Source organism: Culex pipiens, chromosome 3 (genome assembly GCF_016801865.2).
Source record: "Culex pipiens pallens isolate TS chromosome 3, TS_CPP_V2, whole genome shotgun sequence".
Lineage (NCBI taxonomy): Eukaryota > Metazoa > Arthropoda > Insecta > Diptera > Culicidae > Culex > Culex pipiens.
This window is the reverse complement of record NC_068939.1, coordinates 144,970,505-144,998,445: the sequence shown is the minus strand read 5'-3', so window position 1 is coordinate 144,998,445 and position 27,941 is coordinate 144,970,505. Positions and strand designations below refer to the sequence as shown.

Here is a 27,941-nt window from a genome sequence, read left to right as displayed (position 1 = left end):
TCTCTCTCTCTCGACGTACGGCTAGGCCGTTCGTCCTCGCACGGGGTGGTACTGGCGCTCCGGCGCGATCGTCGATGGACCCGTTAAGCGGCTCGTCCTGTCCTCCGCCACCGATGGTTACGGCAGTGGCCTTCGGATTACCGTCGAGGGTATCCGGACTCCCGGACTACGGCACAGGTACGAGCTGTTCGGCTTCTGCGGCGACTCGGATGTAGCGCGAGTCTCCGGATGGTGCACTTGGCCGTAATGGCTATGCCAAAGCACAAGGGGTCCTGGTTGGGAACGTTGAGGTTAGGGATATCGTGACGGTTGGGTTTTGGGGTTTGGTAGGGGGGTCGTTTGAGTACTCGGGGAAGGCTATTGGCGTACCTGGTGTCCTCCAATTCCACACGGGAACAATTCGGCTTCTCCTGAAGCTCTGGGGTGGCACAACTAGCACTTTTGTGGCACTTTAAAAGTAAATTTCACTTTCGGGCACAGCAGTAGAAAGAGCGTTCCAACTGCTCGCGATGGTGTCGTCCGGGAAATAGACCGAGTTCGTGGATCAGCTCGACGATGGCGGTCCTTGCTACCCTTCGTCTCCACCTCTTCCGTCATGCCTTCACCCCTGACCCCCATTCACCCTGTCACGACTCCTTCGCTACCCCACCCACTGTTGTCTGAGTCCTCTGGTGGTGGGTTGCGGCAGCTCGTTGGTAGCGCTGGCTGCACACTGGGACGTCGCTGGTATTGGCGCTGTGCTGGGTCCTCGTTGAAGAAAACCACCGGATACCCAACACCTCCCAAGCTAAGGTTTTTATTAACGAACACTACTACAGACGATCTCGTAGAACTTCACGAGTGAAGTCCCTACGGTTACAGATTTTTTAATTTTTTTAATCCGGATGAAACTTTTTTGGTGCCTTCGGTATGCCCAAAGAAGCCATTTTGCATCATTAGTTTGTCCATATAATTTGCCATACAAATTCGGCAGCTGTCCATACAAAAATGATGTATGTAATTTCAAAAATCTGTATCTCTTGAAGGAATTTTTTGATCGATTTGGTTTCTTCGGCAAAGTTGTAGGTATGGATATGGACTACACTGATTTTTAATTTAACTTGTTGTCACTAAAACTTGATTTGCAAAAAAACACTATTTTTTTAGTTTTTGATATGTTTTAGGAGACATAAAATGCCAACTTTTCAGAAATTTCCAGGTTATGCAAAAAATCTTTGACCGAGTTATGAATTTTTGAATCAATACTGATTTCTAATCTAATCTAATCTAATCTAACCCTATCGCAGCCAGTCTTTCGAGGGCATCCTGGAGAATGCCTTAGGTTGATTAACGCCTAGCATCTTCTTGTCATTATTAACATTTACAGTGCCCCATTGCATTAAATTGCATTGAAACATCACAAACGTTAAAGCGGCCAGGCCAACTGCGTAAAGTTAACCGCAAAGATGATTCGTTGAATTGGATTGAGTTTGAACACGAATGTTCAAACAGCAATACAGTTCTGAATCTACAGGGGAGGAAGAAACGTGGGGATCCCCCGCTCACGTTCCTGTTTATTTAGGCAAAAATCGTTGGGAGCCACCATGCTAAGAAGTTTTGGTGCTCCGGGACCATCGAGGATGGGACATCGTATTTCCACAAATGCCCTGGACACTATTTGCCGTGCTTATAGCGCCACAACTCGCTCACTGTTGGAGAAATATTAAAATTAGCACAATTTGGAATTTACATGGTATGATAGTGTTAGTGACCTTATTTTTAATCCATTTTTAATTCAAAATTTTAAATGCGCTAAACTAATAGAATGAAACTAAAATTCTGTATCATTTTACATGGACTGTACAATCCATTTCAATGCTATGGGAAAAAGTAAGGCACAACATGCTGCTTTTTGTAGTTAGTATCTAACGGCATAAAAATAAATGAATAAATGAAGACTCACCTTTATTAAAACCCAAGTGCAAGTTGCTCTCACACCGGCTTTGAAAAATAAACGATCCTACCTGAAATTGATGATACACTTCCAAACCTCTCACGCTGGTCCGATGCATTCAGATGAGCCACCTGAACACGACGGCAACATCCCTGCACTGTGGTGAGAATGTGTCCAGTTCCGCCTACAACAGCTTCATCTTGGATCCCTCTTGAGAGCGTTCTCCTCGGTCAGGAATCACAAAAGTTGCGGCCACCTCGAATCGAGTACGTCCTGGGGAGCCATTTCACTCAAGTTTTTTCTCACCGGCATCGCAACATGGCTTGTCCAAATCAACAAACTACGATTTTCACAAGATCACATTGAGCATTGAGCGGCATATGCTTACAAAATTTATATTGTAAATTTTAAATCCTGCTTTCTTCCGCACCGATGCCTACGACAACCTCACGATTGGTGAACACAAACCCACACAAAAACCTTACTCCTTCTCAGCAATGAAACCTAAAATTTCCAGTCCCAGGAACTTCGACAACAATAATATTTATTTTCTCTTCTTTGGATTCCAATTGGATTTATTTTCTTCGCCTCTACGAACTTTGACGTTTCAAATTTGATACCGTCTGACTTTTCTGCGAGGCCCATGCAGCACAACAAAAATGACATCCGCTCCCATTGAAAAGAATAATACAAACTGAAGAAAGAACAAGAAGCGCCTAGCACAAACTATTTTTAAACAAATTTTCACTCAAACTCCCAAATAATTCATTTAACTCCATAGAATTTCGTTAGCAGAACCACTTATTTTCCTTTTGACACCCGAACGAATACTTTTCGCGATTGATTTCACACACAAAACGCTCGAAAAATACGCTGGCTCTGAACCGATGAACCGTAGGCAAGCAGCAGGGATGCCCCTTTTCGAATTTTTGAATCAATACTGATTTAAAAAAAAAACGAAATACTGGTCAACTTCATTTTTCGATGTAAAATCAAATTTGCAATCAAAAACTACTTTAGAGAAATTTTGATAAAGTGCACCGTTTTCAAGTTATAGCCATTTTTAGGTAACTTTTTTGAAAATATAAGCAGTTTTTCATTTTTTTTGATTAATGCACATGTTTGCCCACCTTTGAAAAAAATATTTTTGAAAAATTCTCTATATTTTGCTTTTTAGAACTTTGTTCATACGACCCTTAGTTGCTGAGATATTGCCATGCAAAGGTTTAAAAAAACATTCTTAGTCTTAACCAAACAACCTACCATTTTCTTACTTCGATATCTCAGCAACTAATGGTCCGATTTACGATGTTAAAATATGAAACATTCTTGAAATTTTCCGATCTTTTCGAAAACAATATTTTCATTTCAAATCAAGACTAACATTTCAAAAGGGTTAAACATTCAATATTACGCCCCTTTGAAATTATAGTCTAGATTTAAAATTTTTGAAAATATTGTTTTCGAAAAGATCGGAAAATTTCACGAATGTTTCATATTTTAACATCGTAAATCGTTTGGGTGAGACTTAGAAAATATTTTTTTTTTGTTTTTGAAACCTTTGCAGAAGGAATTTTCTCAGCTTTTCACAAATATTTGTTTCAATGGTGGGCAAACATGCAAAAGACACTAATTTAAAAAAATAAAACCTGCTACTATTTTCAAAAAAGTTACCTATGAATGACTTTAACTTGAAAACGGTTAACTTTATCAAAATTTCACTAAAGTACTTTTTGATTGCAAATTTGATTTTACATTTAAAAATGAAATTAAAAATGTTTGCAATATTGCTCGATTTTTTGAAAAAAAAAACAGTATTGATTCAAAAATTCATAACTCGGTCAAAGATTTTTTGCATATCCTGGAAATTTCTGAATAGTTGGCATTTAATGTCCCCTAAAACATATCAAAAACAAAAAAAAATAAAAATGGTGTCTTTTGCAAATCAAGTTTTAGTGACAAAAAGTTAAATTAGAAATCACAAATTGTTTTTAACCGTGTATCATTTTTTTTTCAGTGTAGTCCTTATCCATACCTACAACTTTGCCGAAGACACCAAATCGATCAAAAATTTTCTTCAAGAGATACAGAATTTTGAATTTTCATGCATCATTTTAGTATGGACAGCTGCCAAATTTGAATGGAAAATTATATGGACAAACTAATGATGCAAAATGGCTTTTTTGGGCATACCGAAGGCACCAAAAAAGTTTCAGCCGGATTAAAAAATACAAAAATTTAAATTAAAAAAAAACCGACTCTATTTTATTCTGTCCACAATATTTCTGGTTTTTCCAGAGCCAAAAAAACAAATACTACCACCAGATGCAATGTGTCTTGCAGTAGGACACTTTTGGACAACTTATTTGCTACGATTGTAGCCGTAAAAAGTGCTCCAGGGCATCCCATAGCCGGCCGATGAACTTCGCATCGGTTGAACGTTACGCCAACCTGATGTCTTTTTCTTGGGACCCAATAGATTGCAATTCATTATCATTTTCGGTACTCGATTACATGGACGAGCCTTTGTAGGAGTGACCACTATCGGTGGTTCGGTGATCACGTCGTGGTCAACTCCGCCATTCGGCAAAACTGTTGCGGCTGGCATTTCAGTTCCTCCATAGTCATTTTGAGCCGTTGAAATTTTCTGGAATGATACAAAGTTGGGCATAATAACAACTGTTAATTTCTAAATGAAGATACCAATACCGCAAACAGTAGAATCAAATATACAACTTTAAGTTTACCAAACGCCATTCTAGATGAAAGTTTCAAATCATACTGAGTTATTATTAGGTGTTAAATCGAATATAAGCGCAATGTCGTTCATTAAAAAATCGTTACTTTGTCCATTACGAATAAACACATGATTCATAAAAGTAGAACGAATGCTTTAACGATGTCATTAACTATTTTTGAATTCATCGAAATAAAAAGAATCCGGTAGATTATATTTAACACCTCTATTTTGTTTAGTCGCAGTAAAAATTGTTGCCTAATTATAATATTACAGACATTCTGTAAGTTTCGCTGATAGTAAAATTTGAAAGCAACCGAGACTCTTCTCTCACTTTCACGACCAAAATGTAAAGTTAAAGTTCAAAGAAAGAGTTTCGAGGGGTTCTGAAGAATTTATATCTCACTTATACCTAATATCTTTTAAAATCCATCAATCAACAATAAAACGGCCAATTTGAGTGTTTAAAAACTCACCACGCCAATTTAAAACTTACTACAGCTTTTTTAAATGCATTTGACGGTTTCTTGAAACTGCCCCACACTGCCAGACTTATTTTTACAGCTAGATAACTCTGGTTGTGCATCTTTTCGATAAAACTGTTCATTCAGGCCTGAGATCTCTTCTTAACAGCTCTAATAATGCGTGGTGCTGAGGAGCAATCGTGAGCATAAAAGTACCGTAAACTGGGGTCAATCGGGACACATGGGGCGAATTGGGACAGCAGTTTTAACCATGTTGGAGCACAATATTTTAATTTTTCTGGTTGGTTTCGGTTAGAAAAGACTCAGGCCAACAAAATGTGTAGATCCATTTCCAAATTTATAAGCTTTCAGTGCTCTAAAAACTGCTGTCCCTATTCAGACTGTAGTCCCGATTCACCCCAGATTACGGTAAATGTTTTGCGGCAGGGGTGCCCAACGTCCAGCCCGCGGTTATTTCAAACTGCCCACGACAGCTCTGGATTGTTTCAATTTGACCCTTGAGGCTATGATCAGAATTATTTATTTTGTTTCAAATTGGTAATTTTTCAACTATATTTTTTACAGACATCCCTCATTTTCGGAACAGTTTATACGACGTCGGTTTATAGTTCGGCCATTCTCCAAACAATCATAGAAAATCGTTTATTGAACGTAATGATTCTCTTTTACCTTAGTTTGATTACATTTTTATGATTTATCGAATGATGTATTGATCGTCTACAAATTTTATACTTTTTTTGCTTGTTTTTGACGAAAACAATGAACCCTGAAATTAACAAATTTGTAACAATTTTTTCTTACAGATATAAGAAAAACTTTGGTTCTCTCCAGGAGTGTATTTTTTTTACAAAATAATGATTTGAAGCGCTGGAACCAATGAAACTCAATAAGCTTTATTATACTTTTAAGAACTGTATACGAGATTTTTCGTCCCGCCGGAAAGTGTCTCAGTGTGTTTCGTGCAGTGACTTGTTTGCAAAAAATATTGCAACACCAGTTCTGAATAATGTTTCAGTGGATGGTTGTGTTTTTTCGCAGTGTAAAAAACCAGAATTGTGCCTGCATTAAAATTGAATAGTGGCGCTGGCAGTAGGGACGTTAATTTTCTTCGCGATTGTTTGTGTGTTACAGTGATTTTTTATCGGTTTGTTAGATTGGAAACAGCTGTTCAAAAAAGTCCTTCCTTAATCATTGTTGATCGGAAGGCACGCCGTCGGATGAGTTCGCTAGGTTATTGTACTAAAAATCACATGTTAAGTATAGTGTTCGGTAGTTGCAAATGAAGTGATTTCTGAGCACTTTTTTTTCATTTTAATACAAAAAAATAAATTGACGAGACAACATTTTTTTTATGGATCAACTATGGCCCCGTTGGAATGAGCTGTCAAGTAGGACCTTTTCTGTCAAGAAGGACCATGAAGTAAGTTTTTTTAAATTCAATTAAAAATCCATTTTAAATCTTTTGTGGGTTATTGTACTCAGAAAAATAAGCTTTATCTTTATGAGCAATAATATCACAAATTTAAACTTCATTTTAGGACCCAATTACACTTGAATTTAAACTGAACAAATTAAGTTTTTCGTTTTGTTTAAATAGTGTCCATGATTGTCTATTGCCGAAAATATTTTTTCAGAAGAGTTGAGGAAATTTCCAATACAATTGGGTACTAAAGCCATATGTCAATTTTTATGTACAACGGTAAAAAACACGATCAAAAACCATTTCTGATCACTTTTTTTCATTTTAAGGTCCCCTTGAAACGAGCTGTCAAGTAGAAACTTTTCTGTCAAGAAGGACCGCGAGGTTAATTTTTCAAAATTGATTTGAAAATCCATTTTAAACTCTTTGTGGTCGTACAAAGGGTCAAAGTACTCAGAAAAATAAACTTTATCGCTGTAAAAATTAAAATCAGCAATCTAAGCTTCATTTTAGGACCCAATCGAGAAATTAAAAGTGAGAGTGTGTGCGTGCAACATGGAGTTAATCTTTTCAAAGTGCCATGGTAATCTTCAAAGAAAGCTTACATTAAAGACATTAAAGATTGGAACTCTGGTTGCCTGAGTTCAGCGAACCAAAGAAAGAGAAACAAAAAAAATCGACGGTAACATTTCAAAAGGCATCATGTACATTTTGACACTTTCTGGGTTATTGCATATTCTGAAAGTACTCCTAATAAGCTACCTCTCCACCAAAAATGAGCAAAAGTTACTTCAGTAAAGTCTGTTTGATCATGATTTTAAATAAAGTAACATAAACAAAATCTTTGCCATCAGCAGTCCCTGTTCATATAGCCCTGTCAACCTGTCAAACAAAAGACTACATGAACCTCGTGACGAAAAAAAAGCTTCATGAACAAAGCGCAATGTACATTCGGCGAAGAAAAACGAATCATAACAAAGCGCCCCCCTCAATGACAGCAGGGTGATATCGACGTTGGTGATTTCAAAAGGAGTTATGTTTGTTTTACTCAAATAAAATTACGGAAATAATGATTTATTGAATTGAAGTATCAATAAAAGCAACGTTTTTCATCGTTTGTTATTATTAGAACATCTTATTTTGCTTTTATATTAAAATGGGAATTGAAAATGGATGCTCAACATTCAAATGCGTTTTTCTCAAAACGCATGGTTTGTACATGATGCTTTTTGAAATGTTGGCGTCGAAATGTTTTAAGTCACGTCAAAACAACCTTTTATCACTGACGAACTGACGTGCCACGCGCAAACCACTTTTGACCGCAACTGTCTTCTTCTTGTTTGGCGTTTTTGCTTCTAGCGAACAATCTGTCAACCGATTTTTCTCTCTTCACTAGCCCTCTTCTCTCGCTTTGCGCCAATGTTTACATGCAATGTATTGTTGAATTCAGCATAAATTGACACACGCTTTCGCCGAAACGAACAGCGCGCTCTAAAATCGTTCTGAGCGCATACTTTTTTGAAACGACGCAGATTACAAATTGAAGCATAGCAGCAATATCGAAAACATGTGTGGAAGAGAGAATTAGTTCAGCGAACCTGAAGGTAGATGGAGTTGGTGTTCGCTGGAGAATTTGCGGTCAGAATTTCCTCAGAAATATGTATGGGGTGGCACGTCAGTTCGTCAGTGCTTTTATTTTTAGTACCAATATCTCAGAAACTAGTGGTTTTACATTTTTAATGTTAAAAATGAAACGTCTATGAAATCTTGTGATCTTTGGGAGCTTTACTTAACGCAGTTGGAGGGAGGGGGCGTCGAAGGCCGTGTTAAGCTCCATATGGAAATTTTATTAAGAGGGGGAGGGGGTTAAAAATCCTAATTTTTGCGTTACATAATATACGTACGCTCCCTTTTCAAAAAAAAGATTTATTTAAATTTTGGAATCAAGTCTTACATTTTAAAAATGTCAAATATTTAGTTATCGCTCTGTAAATTTTTAATTACATCAAGCAAAACAATGTAAATGGGCCAGTGTCGAAGTGTAAACAAAGAGTCTATCCGGCTCACGTCAGCTGATGTTTAAATAAGGAAGGAGCAGGATGAACTCTTTGTATACACTTTGATATTGGCCCATTTACATTGTTATGCTTGATATAATTAAAAATTAAGCTTATTTTTCAAATTAGTAAAGTAAAAATTATCACAAAATGCTTAAAATATGGTAATAGCTGGGTGATGAATAGAGAGAATGCGTTACGTGTTTTTCGAATGATCCCACTTTGTTTACATCTAAAATGTAGGAGGCTGTTCAAGCACAAGCATGACTTTTTTCTTACTCTGCCCACCATTGAAAAAACGGCTAATATCCACTTTTGGCGAAATCGAGATATTAGCACCAGGTGGTAGAGGATGTTCCAACGCATCTTCTGGAACTTGAATTTCACTGAAATAGTGTTTAGACTTGGCTGCCGATGCGAAAAACCAAACGGCTAATATGCCACTCTTATGGGAAATTGCCTTGATGGAGATTTTGTGACAAACACTAAAACGCGTTTTTCTCGGAATACTTGATTTGGCATAATAGCCGAATTTTCAATTATGGGCAGTACTGGTAAATGAGCTGTTTTATAATCAATAGTATGTGTTTTATTTTGTCTAGTTTTTGACATTTTTGCTGGAAAATTGTGTGTGTTTTCAAGTTTTGATCGGTAAGAAGAGGTTTTTCTTTTTTACGGGTGACGAAGAACTGAGGCGAGAGTGTACTATAGTAAGAAAAAAGTCATGCTTGTGCTAGAACAACCTGCTACTTTGTAGATGTAAACAAAGTGGGATCATTCGAAAAACACGTTACGCATTCTCTCTTTTCATCACCCAGCTCAAAAAGGATACTTTCTATCCTTTTTTAAAGTTCACCCGGCGTCACCCTTTTAAAAGGGTATGTCAAATTCAGAACATTTTCGATACCCTTTTAAAGGGTGACGACGGGTGAACTTGAAAAAAGGATACTTTTTACTTTGAGTGTATATAAATAAAAAAATATTTTAATTTTAAAGCACCCTACCGTGCAGCCCCCCTCATTAACCAAACTCAACGAATGTGCGCACGCCCATGATCTCCCCGATCGTCAAGTTTCCAAAACGTCAAACGAATCAACACGCGGTTTTGTTTACGTTCGTTTTTCGTCGTGCGTTCCATCGCTCGGTCGCAGTTTTGGTGAATTTTTGTGCAGAAAATCGTGCTAATCTCGTGAAAAAAAAGTCCACCATGGGCAAATCCAAGGCACACCGGATAAAGGGCCTAAGTGCCCCGAAGCAGTCCCTGGGCGACCAAATCACCGAAGGCCGGGTCTCGAAGAAGCAAAAGTCGAGCAAATTCCGGCTGCGCGCCGAGGAGGAAGAGTTTGTCGACGCCAAAACGAGCCAGCGCATCCTGAAGCAGGCCCGGAAGCAGCAAGCGGAGCTGAACCTGCTGGGCGGCGATTCGTTCGGGCCGTCGCTGTCCGAGTCGGTGGCGCTGAGTGAGGGAACGAGCAAGCGGCAGAAGCACCGGCTGGGTCGTGCGGGGGGAGATTCCTCGGACGAGTCGGATGAGGAGTTTCGCGAGGAGGGTGATGTCGACGGGCAGGACTTTTTCGACGACATCAAGATCAACGAGGAGGACGAGCGCGCGCTAGAGATGTTTCAGAACAAGTAGGGGTTTTGTGGGGTGACTTTGTGGACGATTGGGGTAACTCAAGTATTTTTTTTTACTTTTTAGGAACGGCGTCAAGACACGCACGCTGGCCGATATCATCATGGATAAAATCACCGAGAAGCAGACGGAAATTCAGACCCAGTTTTCCGACAACGGTTCGCTCAAGATGGAAGAGGTTGACGACCGGGTCCGGGAAATGTACGAAGGCGTTCGGGACGTGTTGAAGCGCTACCGAAGTGGCCGCGTCCCAAAAGCGTTCAAAATCATCCCCAAGCTGCGCAACTGGGAGCAGATTCTGTTCATCACGGAACCACAAAACTGGAGTGCCGCCGCCATGTTCCAAGCGACGCGGATATTCTCCTCCGGTCTCACCCAGTACATGGCCCAACGGTTCTACAATCTGGCCCTGCTGCCGCGCGTCCGGGACGACCTGGCCGAGTACCACAAGCTCAACTTCTACCTGTACCGTGCGCTCAAGAAGGCCCTCTTCAAGCCGGCCGCCTTCATGAAGGGCATCATCCTGCCGCTGCTCGAGTCCGGCGATTGCACGCTCCGCGAGGCCATCATCTTCGGCAGCATCATCAGCTCGACGACCATCCCGGTGCTGCACACCTCGGCCTGCTTGCTCAAGATTTGCGAAATGGAATACTCGGGCGCCAACTCGATCTTCATCCGGATCATCCTGGACAAGCGGTACGCGCTGCCCTACCGGGTTGTGGACGCGGCCGTCTTTCACTTCCTGCGCTTCGAGCAGGACAAGCGCGAGCTGCCCACGCTGTGGCACAACGCACTGCTCACGTTTGCCCAGCGCTACAAGAACGACATCTCGTCGGAGCAGCGGGACGCGCTGCTGCAGCTTCTCAAGTGAGTTTCATTTGCGTAATCCAATTTCAAAATTACTAACCAATTTTTTCTCAGGAAAAAGTCCCACGCCAAAATTACGCCGGAGATTCGGCGCGAGCTGGTGGCGGCCCGGTGCCGTGACGTCGAGGGCGGCGACAGCCTGGTACACGAGGCCGACATGGAGTACAAGGAGGACACCGACTATGCGCCGATGGAGGACGCCGCGAGTGGGCCTTCTTCCGGTAAGGTGGCGGCGAAGGGCGAGGATGAGGAAATGGAAGATGATGATGACGACGAAGAGGATGATGATGATGATAGTGATGAGGAAGAGTTGTAGGGTGAAAGAGGAAAACAAGTTTGGTTTTCTGTACAATTATGTCTTTATTGCTACATACTGTATTTAGGCAAATACATCTGAGTTACTGTGGATACAAAAAACTACACTTGAATTGATTTAGTTCCACAACTTTCCCTAACACTAATAGAGTTGAAAGAAACTGGAATAACTGCGACACAAGCACTGTAGTTGCAAGTTGGAAAAACAAGCGTTTGCTGTTTACATCTCTAACAACTGTCGGTTATTCTAAATTGTTTTCATTTTAAATAGTGTGAGCAAAATTAACTTGCGGCTCATTTTCCTGTAATGTTTGTTCTGTGAAATTCATCTAACAGACAATCTTCAAACTTGTTTTTATCCTGCAAATAATTTGATCTGAATCTGAATAATATTTACGTCTTTCTTTTTAAAAATGTTCACCATATCTTTAACACATACAAAATATCATATTTTCTCATATCCAAGTATTATTTTTGTTCAATTTTTCACGGGAATAGAATTACCTACCGGGACTCGCGGACGCGCGCGCACCGGGCCGGACGAATAAGTCGTAGTAGTTGGTAGAGTGAGTGCATTTTCGGACTTATCAATACGCGCTAGAAGTAGTGAGCAGACAAAGGGATATGACTTGTTTTTTTTTTTTTTTTTGCTTTATTTGTGAAAGTGAGGGCGGCATCGTTTGGTTTGGTTCAAGTTGAACATTTTAGAATTTTATAGGTTCGGGGGGTAGCAAGATGAAGAAAAACTAAAAATAAGGCAAGCAAATGAGAGAGAAAAAACTATCTAATAAAGAATGTGTTTAAATTCTTGGAATTCTTTTGAAAAACATGCAAACAAAATGTGCCGAAATTTTAGTGAAATAACTGGTTTTTGAGTAACTTAATTCTCGTTCTCATTATATTTTCACGATTGTACATCCCAAAAGTGATAACAATTTTTTTTCTGAGAATCTGGCGCCCCAAAAATTATTAAAAATCAAAACATAATACAAGTTTTTCAATTTTTCCACAAATGTTTATATCTAACAAAAAGACAAAAATTTAATCCAGATTTTTAAGCAAAAATGGCGTAACGAATGGTGCACGCCCGAAATGTCAAAATCACGCAGTGGTACCAACATTTAAAAAAAGTGTGACAGTCATCCCTTGGGAAACTTTTTTGTAATGTTGGTACCACTGCGTAATTTTCTTCACTTAAAAATCTGGATAGTTCCTATAAATACTGAGAGTCCCAATGCTTTAAGAACATTAAAAAACACTCTAGTTTACCTCTATTCAAATAAATTTTTGTACCTCAGATCTATCAACCGGAAAAAATAGAAAAAAGACTGTTTTTGCAATTCTTACGTAACTCCTAAAATCATTCTTTTTTTCTGTTTCTTTCCGTCGTTTAAAACAGCATAGGGGAGCTGGGGGTAAGACGGCCAGGCGGGGTAGGACGGCCACCTCACTGTTTTAATAAATATACTAATGAATATTACTAAAATGTTTAGCAATACTCTTCCTCATGCTAAATAATGCATATGGAGCCACCTTTGCCAAACATATTGTTTGAAATAGTATAAAAATAGCTCAAAATAAACAAATAATTTTTGAACTTGAAACTAGATGTAATATTCATGAATTACAACTTAGGCATTTGTGTTAGATAACAATATGTTTTCCTGTCTTCAAATATTTTTTCATGTTAAATTGAAGTTTTCCCTAGATTATGTCCCTTGGAAAAGTTTAAAAAATGCAATGAGCTATTTGCAAAAAAATGTTTTAAAAAATAATTTATTGGGGGGCAAGACGGCCATCTCCTCCGGGGGTTAGACGGCCACCCGTAATTTGTAAATTTTATTTGATATAGGTTATATTTTTGACGGTTTTTTGACTGTTAAGACATATTTGTAGATAAGGAAAAGCATTTTCAATAAAACTATCAATTTTTAATCAAAATGTTTAACACAACATTCTTCCCTGGGATAAAGCAAAACTCATTGAACAGTATGAAATCCTGTCAAACTTTTCATAAAAATTGCTACTTTAAAATTGTTTACATAGTTTTGATTTACTTATTTTAATCGAAATACACAAACTAATTATTTTGCATCAAATTGTGTTTGTTTGTAGTGTTGTAGTGTTGTAGTAAAAATTAACAGTTTTTCATAAAATGTGGTCGCAATGATATGAAATTCACTGAGCCAAAATATGTTTTTTTTTTGCAATTCCGTCGTGAAACTACTTACTTTTCCTGTCATTCTTGAACGACGAAATAGCCTACTTTTCTGTACCAAAAATAACCGAATCGAATAGCAACACTTTTCAAAATAAATGCTGAAAAGTTCTACTTTTCAGCACTGAAATGAGTGCTGAAAAGTTGAACTTTTCAGCACTTGTTTCGAAAAGTAACACTTTTCAACATTTTTTTGATTTAAACGATTTATTGACAAAATACATGATAATTCGACTTAAAATTTCACTCAATGGGTGTTTTTCGAAATTGCAAAAAATGTTGTATGGAACTCGTTGCAAAACTAGATTTTTTCAGCACTCGTCGTATTTATCCAACTCGGTGAACCTCGTTGGATAAATGTACGACTCGTGCTGAAAAAATCCTCTTTTTGCGACTTGTTGCATAAACTACTATTTTAATATCATTTTTCTTTACATTTTAAACTTGATTTTTTCAACCAAAATAGTTATGATGTTCAGAGAAGTCTGTTCAGCCAACCATGTAGGTATTTCGGTGAATTTAGCAAAGTTATTAGGTTATTTTTTAGCACTGACCGTCTTACCCCACATGGGTGGCCGTCTTACCCTGCGTATTAGATATAATACTAGGGTGGGTACGGATTTTGAAAAGCTCTCAGATCAAGTTCTGGTTCCCCTTGTAGGGCATACCCATATGGACTCTCACACCAAATTTCAGCTCATTTGGTTGAAAACTGGCTTGTCTCAAGCGGGTTCAAGTTTACATGGAAATTACTATGGGAAATTTTGAATTTTCGTTCATTCGCTCCTACCTTCCTTGGGAAAACATGTAGAAACTTCTAGGATGGCCAGAAATGAGCGGAATCGTCTGGAGAACAACTTTCCCTAAGAGACCAGGTCGATTCGGTCATGCCCCATCGAGCTCAACGGCAATACATCCGGGGTTTTCGGAACCATCGGTTTCCCCCCAGAAAAGCATCAAATTTTCCTTAGCATGCTATGAATGTTTGATGAACACCGCGACGCCACATGTCAAACAGCTACCACGTGGTTGTAAAATTTGCATCATAACAGTTTTTTTTTTATTTTTTTATTTGGAGGTTCAGAATACATCTAAATAGTATCAGGATCACCATAAATGATAATTGTATAGTTCAAAAAGTTGTTCTCCAGACGATTCCGCTCATTTCTGGCCATCCTAGAAGTTTCTACATGTTTTCCCAAGGAAGGTAGGAGCGAATGAATGAAAATTCAAAATTTCTCATAGTAATTTCCATGTAAACTTGAACCCGCTTGAGACAAGCCAATTTTCAACCAAATGAGCTGAAATTTGGTGTGAGAGTCCATATGGGTATGCCCTACAAGGGGAACCACACCAGAACTTGATCTGAGAACTCTCCAAAATGCGTACCCACCCTAATATATACGATTTCAACTATTTTTTATTAATTGCTGAAAAGTATTGAAAATTGGTTTTAAGACCAACTAATTTTTGTCATTTCTATAATGGACTACTGCTGCCGGTCTACGCATAATTGTCCCATGTAATTTTTCGACGATTTTGACTTTTTGATATTTTTAAGTTTAGTTTGTCGTATACTTTTAGAAAAACACATAAAATCTAGTACTTTGTTCGGAAACTCATCAAAAACAACACCAAGTCTGTTTGTCCCATTGTTACGCTTCTAGGCATAATTGTACCACCGAGCATTTTCTCTCATAGAATCATTAGTTTAACGAAGCATTATGCCTTGTTTACCTATTGTATAGCAAGAGGATCATAAATAAGAGTGATAAACTACTAACTGGGGCGATTAGGGACATATAGGACGGATAGGAACCCACGGGACAATAATGCGTACACAGAAAAAAATAATGTAAATTTGGAAGCTTAAATTTTGGAAGCTTGAATATTACCTCTTTTATGATGTAATTTTACCTCAATTTAGACTGAAAAAGTGACATTACAACAGAAAAGTGGTAAAATTACACATTTCTAGAGGTAAAATTACACCTTTTTTCTGACATAAAAGATGTACCCCTTCCCAGATGTAATATTACCATGATTTTTTTTCTGTGTAGAAACACAGAAATCGGTCGAAAATTTTCAATAGCGTTTTTCTCAGTTGCACTTTTTTGAGCATGGGACAATTATGCGTAGAGCGGCAGTATTGATAGAACAATATGTACGTAATTTGAGATCAAAAATAATCTGTTGTAAAAATTTTATGAGACTTCTCCCTTAGAGTGGCCGTTTTACCCCCAGCTACCCTACTGAGTTCGTCAAAAAATAGAAAAAAAAATAATGTTTTTCTTTTAATTTAAAATTTAAGATTTTAAATGTATGAATTTTGAATTTATTCAATATCAAAATTTTGGAACATCATTTTTTTTTGAATTTTCAAATTCGTAAAATTCAGAATTCTCGATTTTTTTTTATTATTTGTATTTTGAATTTCTACTTCTCTGTATTTTAAAATTTTTAAATTGACGAATTTTGAATCTTGATTTTTTTTATTTCGAAAATTTTAATTTTTGAGTATTGTGTTAGATTGATTTTTGAATATTGATTTTTTTCAATTTATTAAATATTTCCCGATTAAATTTTCAAAAAGTTCTATCTGCATAGGAAACCCATGACGGATAGGTTGCTTTGAAAATTTAATCTAGATTTGTGTTTAGAAATTTTAAATTCTCTATATTATGTTTTTTTCATTCAGACTTTTCAGAAATTTTCAGATAGTCGATTTTTTAATTTTTATTTATTTTATTTTTTTCATTTTAAAATAGTTAAGTTTTTGATTTTTTGAGTATATAATATTGAATATTGTGTTGATTTTTTAAATTATTAAACATTTGTGTCTTGAATTTCTAATTCTATGTATTATTATTTTTTTCATTCAGACTTTTCAGAAATTTTCAGATAGTCAATTTTTGAATACGCTCAACCCGGTTGTTCACTTTTTCGTTTGACACTTTTTTAGTTTAGTGCAAAGTCAAACTAAAAAGGTATTAACTGTCACTTTTTACACAGGGCTCACGCACACTATCACAACAATCGTTTGGTAGTGTGTGTGAACTCCGTGTAAAAGGGGTGTCAAACTAAAAAGTTCGTTTGACAACAGTTGGTGTCAAACCATCGGGGTTTGAGTGTATTTATTATTTTCCATTTTAAAATTATCAAGTTTTTGAATTTATGATACGCGTTGATATGGTCGCATGACAGCCGCAAAACATTTTTTTGGCTGTTGTCAAGGGTTACCGTGAGCTTTCAGCTGACTTTTTTGGGAACTATTCAAAGCAAACCAAGTTTACAGCCAAATCAACGTATAATTTTACTTTAACCCTCTACAATCCAACCCCGCCTTTAGACGGGCTTCCAGTTTAAAAATCGCCAAAAACCAATTTCAACCAATTTTTGATTTTTAAAAAGCATTGGAATGAGAACTCTCAAAATTTTAGAAAATTTATAGGTTGGAAGTTTTACTTGTTTTATGTGACTATGCCAATGTTTTTTTTTTAATGTCATGTATTTAGGGGAACGCTTTAGCTGTGTTTTTTTACATTTCCTATATTTTAAGTAAAAAGAAGTGTCCCAGACTATGCCTCTACGCATTTTTCTACAATTCAAATAGTAATGGTGTCATTTTATAGCTGAAAATGTGAAAAACAACAGAAAATTGAAAAGGTGACTGTTAAAACATAAAAAATAGATAGGCAAAATGTAATGATAGGACGCACTGAAACAAGAAAAACATAAAACAAGAGAAGTTTTGCGTAGAACAAAAGTTGCTCAATAGGACCTGCTGAACACGGGAAAAATAAAAAAAAATCGAAAAAAAATATGGGCAGTAGAGGGTTAACTTGCTGATTTTTACGCCGCGGTAGTTCGCCGGCTGTAAATATCCTGTCACTCAAGGAGCTATTAGACTACAACAAACAAACTTTTCGACCGTACGGCAGTTTGCCTGCTCTGTTTGTGAGCCTGCATTTTCGTTTGCAGAAACGTCAGCCTGCACACATTTGGCTTTGTTTGCGAGTTTGGCAAACTGTCAAACACAAAAAAGTGCAAGTTGGTTTGTTTGTTTGCCATAGTCGAATAGCTCCTTCACAACGATCGATAAACGTGATTTTATCTCGCAATAAGCAATATAAATTCAAAAATTAACCAGAGGCGACTCGTGCCCGAATAAAGCACCTGTTCAATGTTGATAAATGTTTTTAAAGTTTATTTTTTCCTATGGCTTTTATTTTCACGTTTTAATATTTTTATATTATTATAATTTTCTGTTTATGCAAATAAAAAAATATGATTCAGACTTTTTTTCTCGTTAAAATGTATTTCTAAGAAATAATCATTAGCGTGGGGAATGTGGAAGAATAAGGCAATTGTGTCGCCTTCCTTATCGAAATTCAAGGGAATTTATTGAATATTGTACTGAATTTTAAAATATTCATCAGGATGTTCAGAAAAAATACCACATCCTTCAAAAAAGAAATGTGTTTGTTGGGCTTTTTTAAGCCCAACTTATTTTGAGTTAACTTGGTTACTTGAGGGCAAAGATATTTAAAAATCTGGAGCAACATTTGAAAAGGGCGCATAAGCATTTTGACAGCTAGAACTATTTTGCAAATTCCGAAACAACAGGTAACTATTTAACAAAACTCGCTACGTTAGATGGTAGCTGAGAAGGCCAGCTGTTGTTTAACACATCGAGTTTGGTGAAAAAGTTACCTGTTGGCTCGGAATTATCAAAATAGTTTTAGATGTCAAAATGCTTATCCGCCCTTTTCTCGTGTTGCTCCAGAAATTAAATTTGCATTCAGAAATGATTTGTTAATCTCATTTTACTTTTTACTTTCTAGAACCAGGTCGTATCGCTTTTGGTCCTATGTCAATTTATTAGAGAATTGAATTTACTCACTATCCTGCCAAAGAGAATTTCAACTGCTTGTAATGTCCTCATGTTTTCGGAATTCAATTTCCGAATAAAAAGAAGGGCTTTTGACGTGAAAAATAAAATAATATTGATCTGAATCCGAGATAATGAAAATATTTGTTTTTAGCATCAGTGAAAAAAAAAATGATTTCAGAGCAAATTCATGCTACAATATATATTCAACTAGAGTGAACCGGGACTACAGTCTGGATAAACACAGTCGTTTTTGAAGCATTTAATAGCATCAAATTAGAAACGAATTTTCACATTTTTCAGGACTGCATCCACTTTAAATAATAAAACCATAAAAAAGAACGATCAAAATCATGGTTTAATCTACAGCCATAATTCTTCACATGTGTCCCGATTCTCCCCAGATGACAGGGATGTTGGAAAAAGCATCCAACTTTTTTGTTTCAATTGTTTCAATTCAATCTATCAATCACACTATCTAAACTTAACATTACATCACTTTCCAGTAGGGCAGGAATCTACTAGTAACCAAGAAGAACGAAGGCGTGCAACGCGCGCAGTTGAACATTCCAGATTTAAAACGAGCCAGCGCCAATCTGCGCAAAACAGCCTGATGCCTAAAAGTGCGCCAAATATAGAGCAATATCTGTCGTGCTCTCGCGCTCTCTCATTTATTCACGCTCTCAACGTGCTGTCACCGCGCTGGCTTGTTTATCTTTTGCATGCAACTCCCTGCTGAGCTGAGTCAGCTGAGTCGGCAGGGGCCTGGGGGTGGCATTTCGCTCTCTCCCAAAAATGCTGTCAGTTCACGCTCTCAAATTGAACCAGATTTACCAACACATCGATAATGCCGCTGCGTATGAATAGGAAGCTCTTTACATGTGTTGAATTTTTTCCGTATGGAGTTTTTTTCCCCGACGTTCAGTGGGTCGGTGTGAACGCGACGAGCATTTGCGCGTGGCCCGCCAGGCTGGCTCGCTTTAGTATTGGTGGGTTGTAAAGTGAGGTAAAGAGTAAAGGGTGGCGGGCCAATGTTTTTTTGGTGCATGCAGCGCTGCTGAACATAGGGCGTCGATTTTGTCAACGTATATTCAAACAAAAATTGTAATTGTATGTTGATGGTTGAAAAAGCACCGCGGTACTTAAATAAAAAAATTATCCGCTTGAAATCGGCTACCTGTTCAATGAACAGGTTGAACAGGTGGACGAGTCGCCTCTGAAATTAACAGATCAGAAATCTAAAATCTTATGAGTTTTAAAAATGTAGAATTTCTATGAATTTTCAAATAACATATTTTTGTTATTTTTGAATTACCGAAATCTTAATTTCTGAATATTATTTTTTTAATACCAGTGTGTTAAAATTTCTTAAAAAAAATCTCTGTATTCTTTAATTTTCAAGTTGCTTTTGATTTTTTCCATTTTAATTTTAAATTTTTGAATATTGTTTTGTGTTGAATTTCCACATTCTTAAATACTTATTTGTTTTTTTTTTATTATTTCTAATTGTCTGTATTTTAGATTCTTTAGAATTCTGATTGTCGTTTTTGATTTTTTTTCCAATTTTTTTTTTGAATTTTTGCGCATTTATATTTTTGAAGTAAGTAAAACAACAAATTCAATATTTAAAAAATCAGAAACCTACAAACTGAAAAATTTAAAAAGCGTTGAACTTCTATTTTTTTAACTTTTAATTTTAGAATTTTTGGTTTTCTCAATGGTTTTTTGCGTTACGATATTTTTAAATCCATTAATTTTGAAACAATATTTTTTCATTATTTTTATTATAAAATTTTAGATGTTTTGAATTCTTTATTTCTAAAATTGGATTTTTTTAAATATTGAAGTATATTGTTTCAAAATCGGTAAACCGTCAGTGCAGGTTTAGCCAAAAAAACTTCGACCTGGTTGCGGAGAAATTGAAGCGAAATAATTTCTGGAGCAACATATGAAAAGGGTGCAAAAGCATTTTGACAGCAGCTTCTATTTTGCAAATTCCAAGACAAAAAGTTTCTTTTTAACAAACCACGAGGTGTTGAGACGTAGCTTGGGAGACTGGTTTTAAACTTCGAGTTTTGTGAAAAAGTTTCCTGAAGCTTGAGAATAAGCAAAATAAAAAAATGCTTACTCCAAGAACCCGACGGACGTAGCACAATGCCGCCGTTGCCAGAAATTCGGCCACGGCTCACCGAACTTCAACCTCCGGCCCCGATGCGTGAAGTGCGTGCCCACTGCCACGACTTGTGGGACAACGCAGAGCAAACCAAGCCGCGCGTAAAGTGCGCCAACTGTGGAGGCAACCATACCGGTAATTACCGCGGATGCATTGCACGGAAAAACTACCAAGAAAATATTTTTAATACTTGACGGATCTTTTCGCACCTCTTCGGCAAAGTTGTTCCCTGGAACACGGACTAATCGTCAAAGCAGTTTTGCGTTCCTTTCGAGCTCCGTACTAGCCTAATTTAACTGCACTAACAACCAACAAAACAAGACGAACGAACTTAAGGGAAAACGAGAACCGAAATGATTGTGATAATGTGACAAATAAAACTCAAAAAAATATTATTACTCATATTAAATAGCGTTTGTTTTTATTATTGTAATCAGTTACATCCATCATTGTGTTTAATGTGTGTGTTTGTCTGTGTATGTGTGTGTGTGTTTCACTTTTATAACCGAGCAAAATTATATCCGTTAAATTTATCATATATATTTATTCATGTTAAAGTGGCCGAAACCAACTAATTATTAAACGAATGGAATTCATCTTCACCAGTCAAATCGTTAGACGAAAGTTTAGTTTTTAAACAGAAAATCACGTTTTTTTTTATTCTTTGTGTTTTTTAACCTACTGACCAAATAAGAGTAGAGCAAAGCATTTTAAACGAGGGTTGAAAGAAAAAGTGAAAAAAATAATCATAGAAAAAAAGAGGACAAGAAAGGATGTGTGCAAGTTAAGTAGCTCACGCCGGATTTGTATTGACGGGGTGCGGATGTGACAATTTGTTTTTTTTAGAATAGTTTTGGACAGTTTGGAAAGCGATGCTACACAACTACTTTCTTCTAATTTTGTTTGCTTTGCGTGTGTGTGTAAATTTAATATAAATTTCTCTCCCTTCGTTTCTTGACTAACAACTAAGAAAAAAAAGGACGATCGAAAATCTTCTCTTCTTCTCTCTTTGCTTCGCTTGATATACACACATTTATATAATTAGCAATGATTAACAATTCGTCTCTTTCTGTTATCTTTTGTTGTTTGTTTTCGTAACATAATTTGTATCGTTAACGTCTAACTTTAGTCATTGTCCTCGTCCTCGTCCCAGTCGTCGGATTATTTCCACGTGGAAATTAGTTGTTGTGGTTAAGTGTTTGCAAACATTTTCAATGATTTGCCCTTTTAGTTACTCTTGCCCTATAGCTTAATCGTTACAATGTGGTAGGTCTGAAATTAATTTGTTGTTTGAATGTTTTTTTTTACTCACTAAACAGCGCATTTTCAATGATTGAATGATACTTCTTTTCACTAAACTAAACACAATTCTTCGGCGACTCAAAAGTAAAAAGTAGAATCTAACGAATCTCAAAAAAACTAAGGTAAATTTGTGAAGAATAATAGAATAACGAATGAAGTTGTTTCAAGTGTGTTTTATAACAAGGTTAGAAAACGAAAAATAGAGGTTGCACTGACTAAACAACGATAGTAAGAGTCTAGAGTGATCGTGTAAATACGGTATAAATAAACGGATAAACTTTGAGAAAAAAAAACTCGATAGTGGAAGAGGAAACAACAACGAAACAAAAAAATAGGGTGCAATTTTCTCGCAAAGGGTAAAAGGGAGAATAGTTTGCTTGGTTGAATTTGTAGTTTGACGACTTTGCCTTCTTTTTTTGTTTTTGGGATCGAATTTCAGTACCTGTTCTGGTTGAACTGCGACTGGACGGTGGCCCGTGCGGCGCCGGCCGCCGCGTCCCGCACGATCTGGTTGCCGAAGAAGCCCGACTGGAACTCCTGGCGGGCCTTGTCCATCGTGATGCGGTTCGTCTCGGTGCCGCTGCGGTAGATGGCGTGGATCTGTACGAAGGGGAAAACAAACCAAAAAAATGCTGCTTAAATTTACGAGCAAACATTTGCCTAAAAACGTATCTGCTTTTTTTCAATTCTTGACTGTTTGTTAGCTATTTTTCGCCCCTTACCTTGCTCAGCATAAAAATGTTCCCGGCGGCGCACGCCCCGTACCCGAACGCAATCGCGAGCACAAAGATGCCCACCAGGATGCCGATTCCACCACCGCCAAACTGCGTAATGGCCATAATAATGCCACACGTGCCCGAGCCGGGAAAGCCGATCGTCTGCACGATCGTCACCAGCGTTTGAAAGAAGAAAATGAAGAAGAACATCATAAAGTTGAAGCTCGAGTCGTTCTTGAACGCCTTGTACGCCGGGCGGTACCTGCGAGTAAGAGAAGTTTTGTCAGAGTCGATCATAGAGAAATCAAGCACACCACAGAATCTCACCAGCACAGGAACGAGGCCGGCGTGAACAGGATCGCGTAAAACATGCCCAGCCCAAAGGTGCGAAAGTCCCCGGAGTGGAACAGTATCACCAGGCCGCCGAGGATGTTGACGACCATGACGAGCGCGTAGAACATCCACAGGTAGTACAGGTTCTGCACAATCTTCTGGAACTCGGTCGGGATGTCGATGTTGATGTCGTGGTAGAAACAGGGCTGCACCGGACAGAACGAGGGCAGCGGGGGCCAGTTGTTCGGCCGGCTAGCGTTGGCACTGTTCATCAGCTCCGCCTCGCGACGTTCCAGCTCCTGCGCTTTCTTCTCCAGCTCGTCTTGGCGCCGCTAGAGGAAGGGGAAGGAATTAGTATGAATCCAATAGAAATCACAATCTTAGAACAGGAAACAACACTAAAACACAAATTTGTAAATCAGAAGTATTTCTACAAAATTGATTACACGTTTGAACAAAAAATTATAGAAAAATAAAGCACAAAAAACCACAATATTTATTGCGGAAATCAAAACTTTAGCAAGCAACAGATTCAAAGTTACATCATTACGAAAAAAAAACAGCATGACTGCTAAATAAAAAGGAAAGCACAATTTATCTACTAAGTCTTTTTCTTAACAATGCCACTCGCAAGGCACACTATCGCAGAAAAAAATCAAAATAGTCTACCCTAAAGCAGTATTGAATTTCGGTGGCAACACACTTTAAATGGTACATAAAAATAAGACAGTTGTACTAGCCGGTACATTGAGAAGATCAGTCTTCCGGCGAAAAGGCCCTTCTGGTAATATATAAGCTTGAAAGGCACATCGACGAATATGGATAGAAAATATTCTACTTCTCTACTCAACATTTGAGAAATGAGAAAAGATTTCCTGATCGACTTGGTGTCTTCGGCAATGGATTAGGATTATCAGAAAAAAGGTACACGGAAAAAAAATCTCCCTCTTTTTATTTGGCTTTTTACCTTCAAAAGAAGAATTCAAAAAATACGTATTTTTTCTAATTTTCAATTTTTTAGGTTTTAGGGGTGGTACAAAATCTGGTACCAGATGTATAAATTTTAATGGTACTTGATTTATTTTTGTTAAATAATAAAAGTCAAATAAAAAAAATCATGATTTTTATCCGAGTAGGTATCTACTTTTTCAGATAAGTCTTAGTCAAAACCAACTACAACTTTGCCCAAGTCATCAAATCAATCAGAACATCTCTTCTCAAGATACAGATTTTTGAACATTTACATGCCCATTTTGTTTGACCAGCCCGCAAAATTGTATGGAAACTTATATGGAACAGTTAAGGGGCTACATACATGTAAATCGGCAAAAATGTCAGAAGTTGGGTTGAGCACAAACTCAAACTTTTTTTTAAATCTGTTTTCAGGAAATAATAATATATTTTTTTTTAATATAACAAAATAAATTTGAAAACATTTGGTTGTATCATTGCCAAGATACAGCTATATGAAGTTAGCATTTTAAAAAAACGGGTGCCACGATATCTTAACACTGCCTTTACCAAATCGGCTCAAAATTTTGGTGAAGACTCGTTAAACCGGTCCTGTGTGCATGACGAAGGCCGATTTTCAAAAAGTTTATTTTAGAAAAAGTTAAAAATATTTTTATGTTTTTCATAATTAAAAACGAAAGTTTTTTCTTCGGAAATTACCGATTTACCGAAAAAACTAAAGTTTTTGATTTTTATATTTAAAAAAAATGCAAAATTTCAAAATCGAGATGCACACGGGATATGTCTTGCGAGTCTTCACCCAAAATTTCAGCCAATTTGGTCTATCCCATCTCCGAGATATCGTGGCACCCGTAAATCAAAAATAACGCTCGCAAAGTTTGACAGTTCACTTTGAGCATGGCAAAATTTTCAGCCTTAATCGTCTGTAACTTACTTTAATCATGAAATATCTTCATGAAACTTTCTGGAGTGATTGTAAATAATCTTTTTGCTTTTCAGTTGATTTAATAAATTTTCAGTAATATGAAGCAATTCTTCACCAAAACCGGAAATGGATTTTAATGGTACGGGAAAACACATTTGCCGATTTTTTAATTCATGTTTTTCACAGAAATTCAATTTCTAAACACTTTTATTTTTTATATGTTTTAGGAGACATAAAACCACAACTTTTGAGCCAAAAAAAACAACAACTTTTGAGCCATTGACATTTTGCCCCCCAAGTTATTATTTTAAAAAAATGTCTTTTTATTTGGAAAAATAAAAAAAAATAGTCGAGTTTTTTTACTTCAGTTTTAAATGTAATATTAAAGTACTTCAAAGTTTTTTTTTTATAAAGTGCACCGTTTTCAAGATATAGAGTTTTGTGAAATGTTCTGATCCTCTCGAAAAACATACCAATTTTTAAAATTTTGGAATCAAGACCTACATTTCTACATTTTTTGCCTCCCTCACCTTACTGAGGAAAGGCTATAAAATCACTCGAAAAACGAAATTCTTAATTTGTCTTCCTAGACCTTCATGTATACTTATCGACTCAGAATCACATTCTGAGCAAATGTCTGTGTGTGTGGTGGGATGTTGACCAAAAAAAATTTGCACTGGATTATCTCGGCACTGGCTAAACCGATTTGGACCGTATTGGTCTCATTCGATCCGTCTTGGGGTCCCATAAGTCGCTTTTGAAAATTATGAAGTTTAATAAAGTACTTCAAAAGTTATGCTAAAAAACGATTCAAACAAAATTCCGAAGATTGTAAAAAGGGTGGTTTTTGTAAGAAACCTCGTCATGTTATACATTTTAAGAAAGGTATTCGAAAGACCTTTCCAACGAGTTCAAAAGATTGAAGATCTGACAACCCTATCAAAAGTTATGCGCACTTAAGTGTTATTTATGCACTTTTTAGAGGCCGGATCTCATATATTTCGATGAAAACGTTGTCCGGATCTATCATGCGACCTGTCGATGGATAGGTAATCAAAAGACCTTTCCAACGAGTTCAGTAGATTGCAGATCTGACAACCCTATCAAAAGTTATAAGCACATAAGTGCCCTGAATTATGAAGATCTGACTACCCAATCTGATGGTATGAATAATGAATCAAGTTGATAGAACACTGTAAGGTCCGCCCTTGTGTATCTATTTTGAATAGCATTACCCTCTAAATGTGAGGAAGGCAACAACCACCTAAGAGTGGATTAAGTAACGTTTTTATTTTTGAAAAGGTCCTGCAAAAATTATATTTTTTGCTTTTTGGGTGTTTTTGAACCGCATTGAGTCAGGGCTGTTCAAAAACACCCAAAAAGCAAAATGTAAAAATTTTGTTTATAGGAAATTTAATTTAAAAAAAAAGACTCCAGATTTCAAGAAGGTGAAATCTAGAGTATTTTTTTTCTATTGGTCCAATAAACCAAATTTCCAGTATTTGCTTTTTGGGTGTATCAAAAATATTCGCAAAATATTTTTTTGTCAAAAAAACCTTTTTGCAGTACTGTACAACGGAATTTCACCAAAAAAATATTGTTGGTCGATCTCAATCATGCTAAATATGAGTTTAAACGCAGGAAAATGTAATTTGAAATAATTTTCAGTTCATTAGACTTTTTTTTATTAAAACTTTGACGTTTTTTAAAGAAAAAAAAAAAACGCAAACCCCATGTTTATGACACTTTTTGAAATTTTAGCGACGAATTATCAATAACTATGAATGGTACCTGCCAAATAATATTAGATTAGATGTGTAGTACTATTAGCACTACACATCAAAGATACATAATCTCGGAATTTTCATTCGGTTGCTCTTCTGATTCTTGAAATTCCACCAACTTTTGACAAAATTTTTCATCACGTGGAAAACAAAAAAGGCATTTTTGCAATTCCGTCGTGAAACTTCTTTACTTTTCTGTCATTCCTGAACGACGAAACAGCCTACTTTTCTGTACCAATCATAACAGAATCGAATAGCAACACTTTTCAAAATAAATGCTGAAAAGTTCTACTTTTCAGCTCTGAAATGGGTGCTGAAAAGTTGAACTTTTCAGCACTTGTTTCGAAATGTAACACTTTTCAACATTTTTTTTATTTAAACGATCTATTGACGAAATACATGGAAATTGACTTAAAATTTCACTGAATGGGTGTTTTTCGGAATTGCAAAAAATGTTGTATGGAACTCGTTGCAAAACTTGATTTTTTCAGCACTCGTCGTATTTATCCAACTCGGTGAACCTCGTTGGATAAATGTACGACTCGTGCTGAAAAAATCCACTTTTTGCAACTTGTTGCATAAACTACTATTTTTGGCTGCCCATCGTTAAGTCTACGAAGAAAAAAGTGCGAAGCACTTAATTTTTCATCGAAAACATCAACATTAACAGATCCAAAATGTTTCAAAACAATTCACTTCAGCAGCAAAAAATATGTCACGCTTGAGCTTGAACATAGCCTTCTACTTTGTTTATGTTTACAGCTGTAGTGCAGTTGTATTAGTGGGGAGCTTTCGAAAATTACATTACGCATTCTGTCTTTTCAGCACCCAGCTGAAAACTATAACTTTTGGTAAAATTGAAACGAAATTTTGTAACAACATTTATATTTGTTCACCTTAAACTTATTTTTGGTAACTTTTTTTTGTTCATTTTGACAGATGGTTTACCGATCTTAACTTTACCGATTACCGAACTACCGAAGTTCGGTTTTGAATCAAAACCGATGTTGGTATTGAACACTGTACACACCAAGATTTTTAGACCAAAATCAATAGTTGCGCGTTTGAATAGGTGAACCATTTGTCAATAAGTGAAAATTCACCGAAATTCGGTTCTACTGTAACCGAATTTCGTTAAGTATTACCGAATTCTGTTGCTGAAAAAACAGTTAAGTTTCCA

At 36.8% G+C, this 27,941-nt stretch overlaps 2 protein-coding genes across 4 annotated transcripts in view; one reads left to right on the top strand and one right to left on the bottom strand.

Moving 5' to 3' along the window:
* Positions 1-4,466: 4,466 nt before the first annotated feature.
* Positions 4,467-27,941, bottom strand: part of LOC120417128 (secretory carrier-associated membrane protein 2) — a 32,901-nt gene continuing 9,426 nt past the window's right edge. The window contains exons 3-6 of one of the 3 annotated variants that reach the window (XM_039579105.2): positions 23,075-23,412; positions 22,754-23,009; positions 22,474-22,631; positions 4,467-4,580 (exon numbers count right to left, since the gene is read on the bottom strand). In XM_039579105.2, the coding sequence (XP_039435039.1) occupies positions 4,493-4,580; positions 22,474-22,631; positions 22,754-23,009; positions 23,075-23,412 (840 nt within the window). In that variant the 3' untranslated portion in view covers positions 4,467-4,492. Of the gene's footprint in view, positions 4,581-11,845; positions 12,045-21,218; positions 22,632-22,753; positions 23,010-23,074; positions 23,413-27,941 lie in introns of those variants that run through there. The other 2 variants (XM_052710316.1, XM_039579107.2) reach the window with 2 other exon arrangements.
* On the top strand, positions 9,720-11,554 carry LOC120417126 (bystin). Its single transcript, XM_039579103.2, has 3 exons — positions 9,720-10,264; positions 10,332-11,132; positions 11,187-11,554. The coding sequence occupies exons 1-3, from the start codon at positions 9,840-9,842 to the stop codon at positions 11,446-11,448; spliced, it is 1,488 nt and encodes a 495-aa protein (XP_039435037.1). The 5' UTR covers positions 9,720-9,839; the 3' UTR covers positions 11,449-11,554.

Coding starts and splice junctions, on each gene's coding strand:
- LOC120417126 (XM_039579103.2), top strand. CDS start 9,840: ATGGGCAAATCCAAGGCACACCGGATAAAGGGCCTAAGTGCCCCGAAG. Junction 10,265..10,331: donor CTAGAGATGTTTCAGAACAA/GTAGGGGTTTTG, acceptor TTTACTTTTTAG/GAACGGCGTCAAGACACGCA. Junction 11,133..11,186: donor GCGCTGCTGCAGCTTCTCAA/GTGAGTTTCATT, acceptor ATTTTTTCTCAG/GAAAAAGTCCCACGCCAAAA.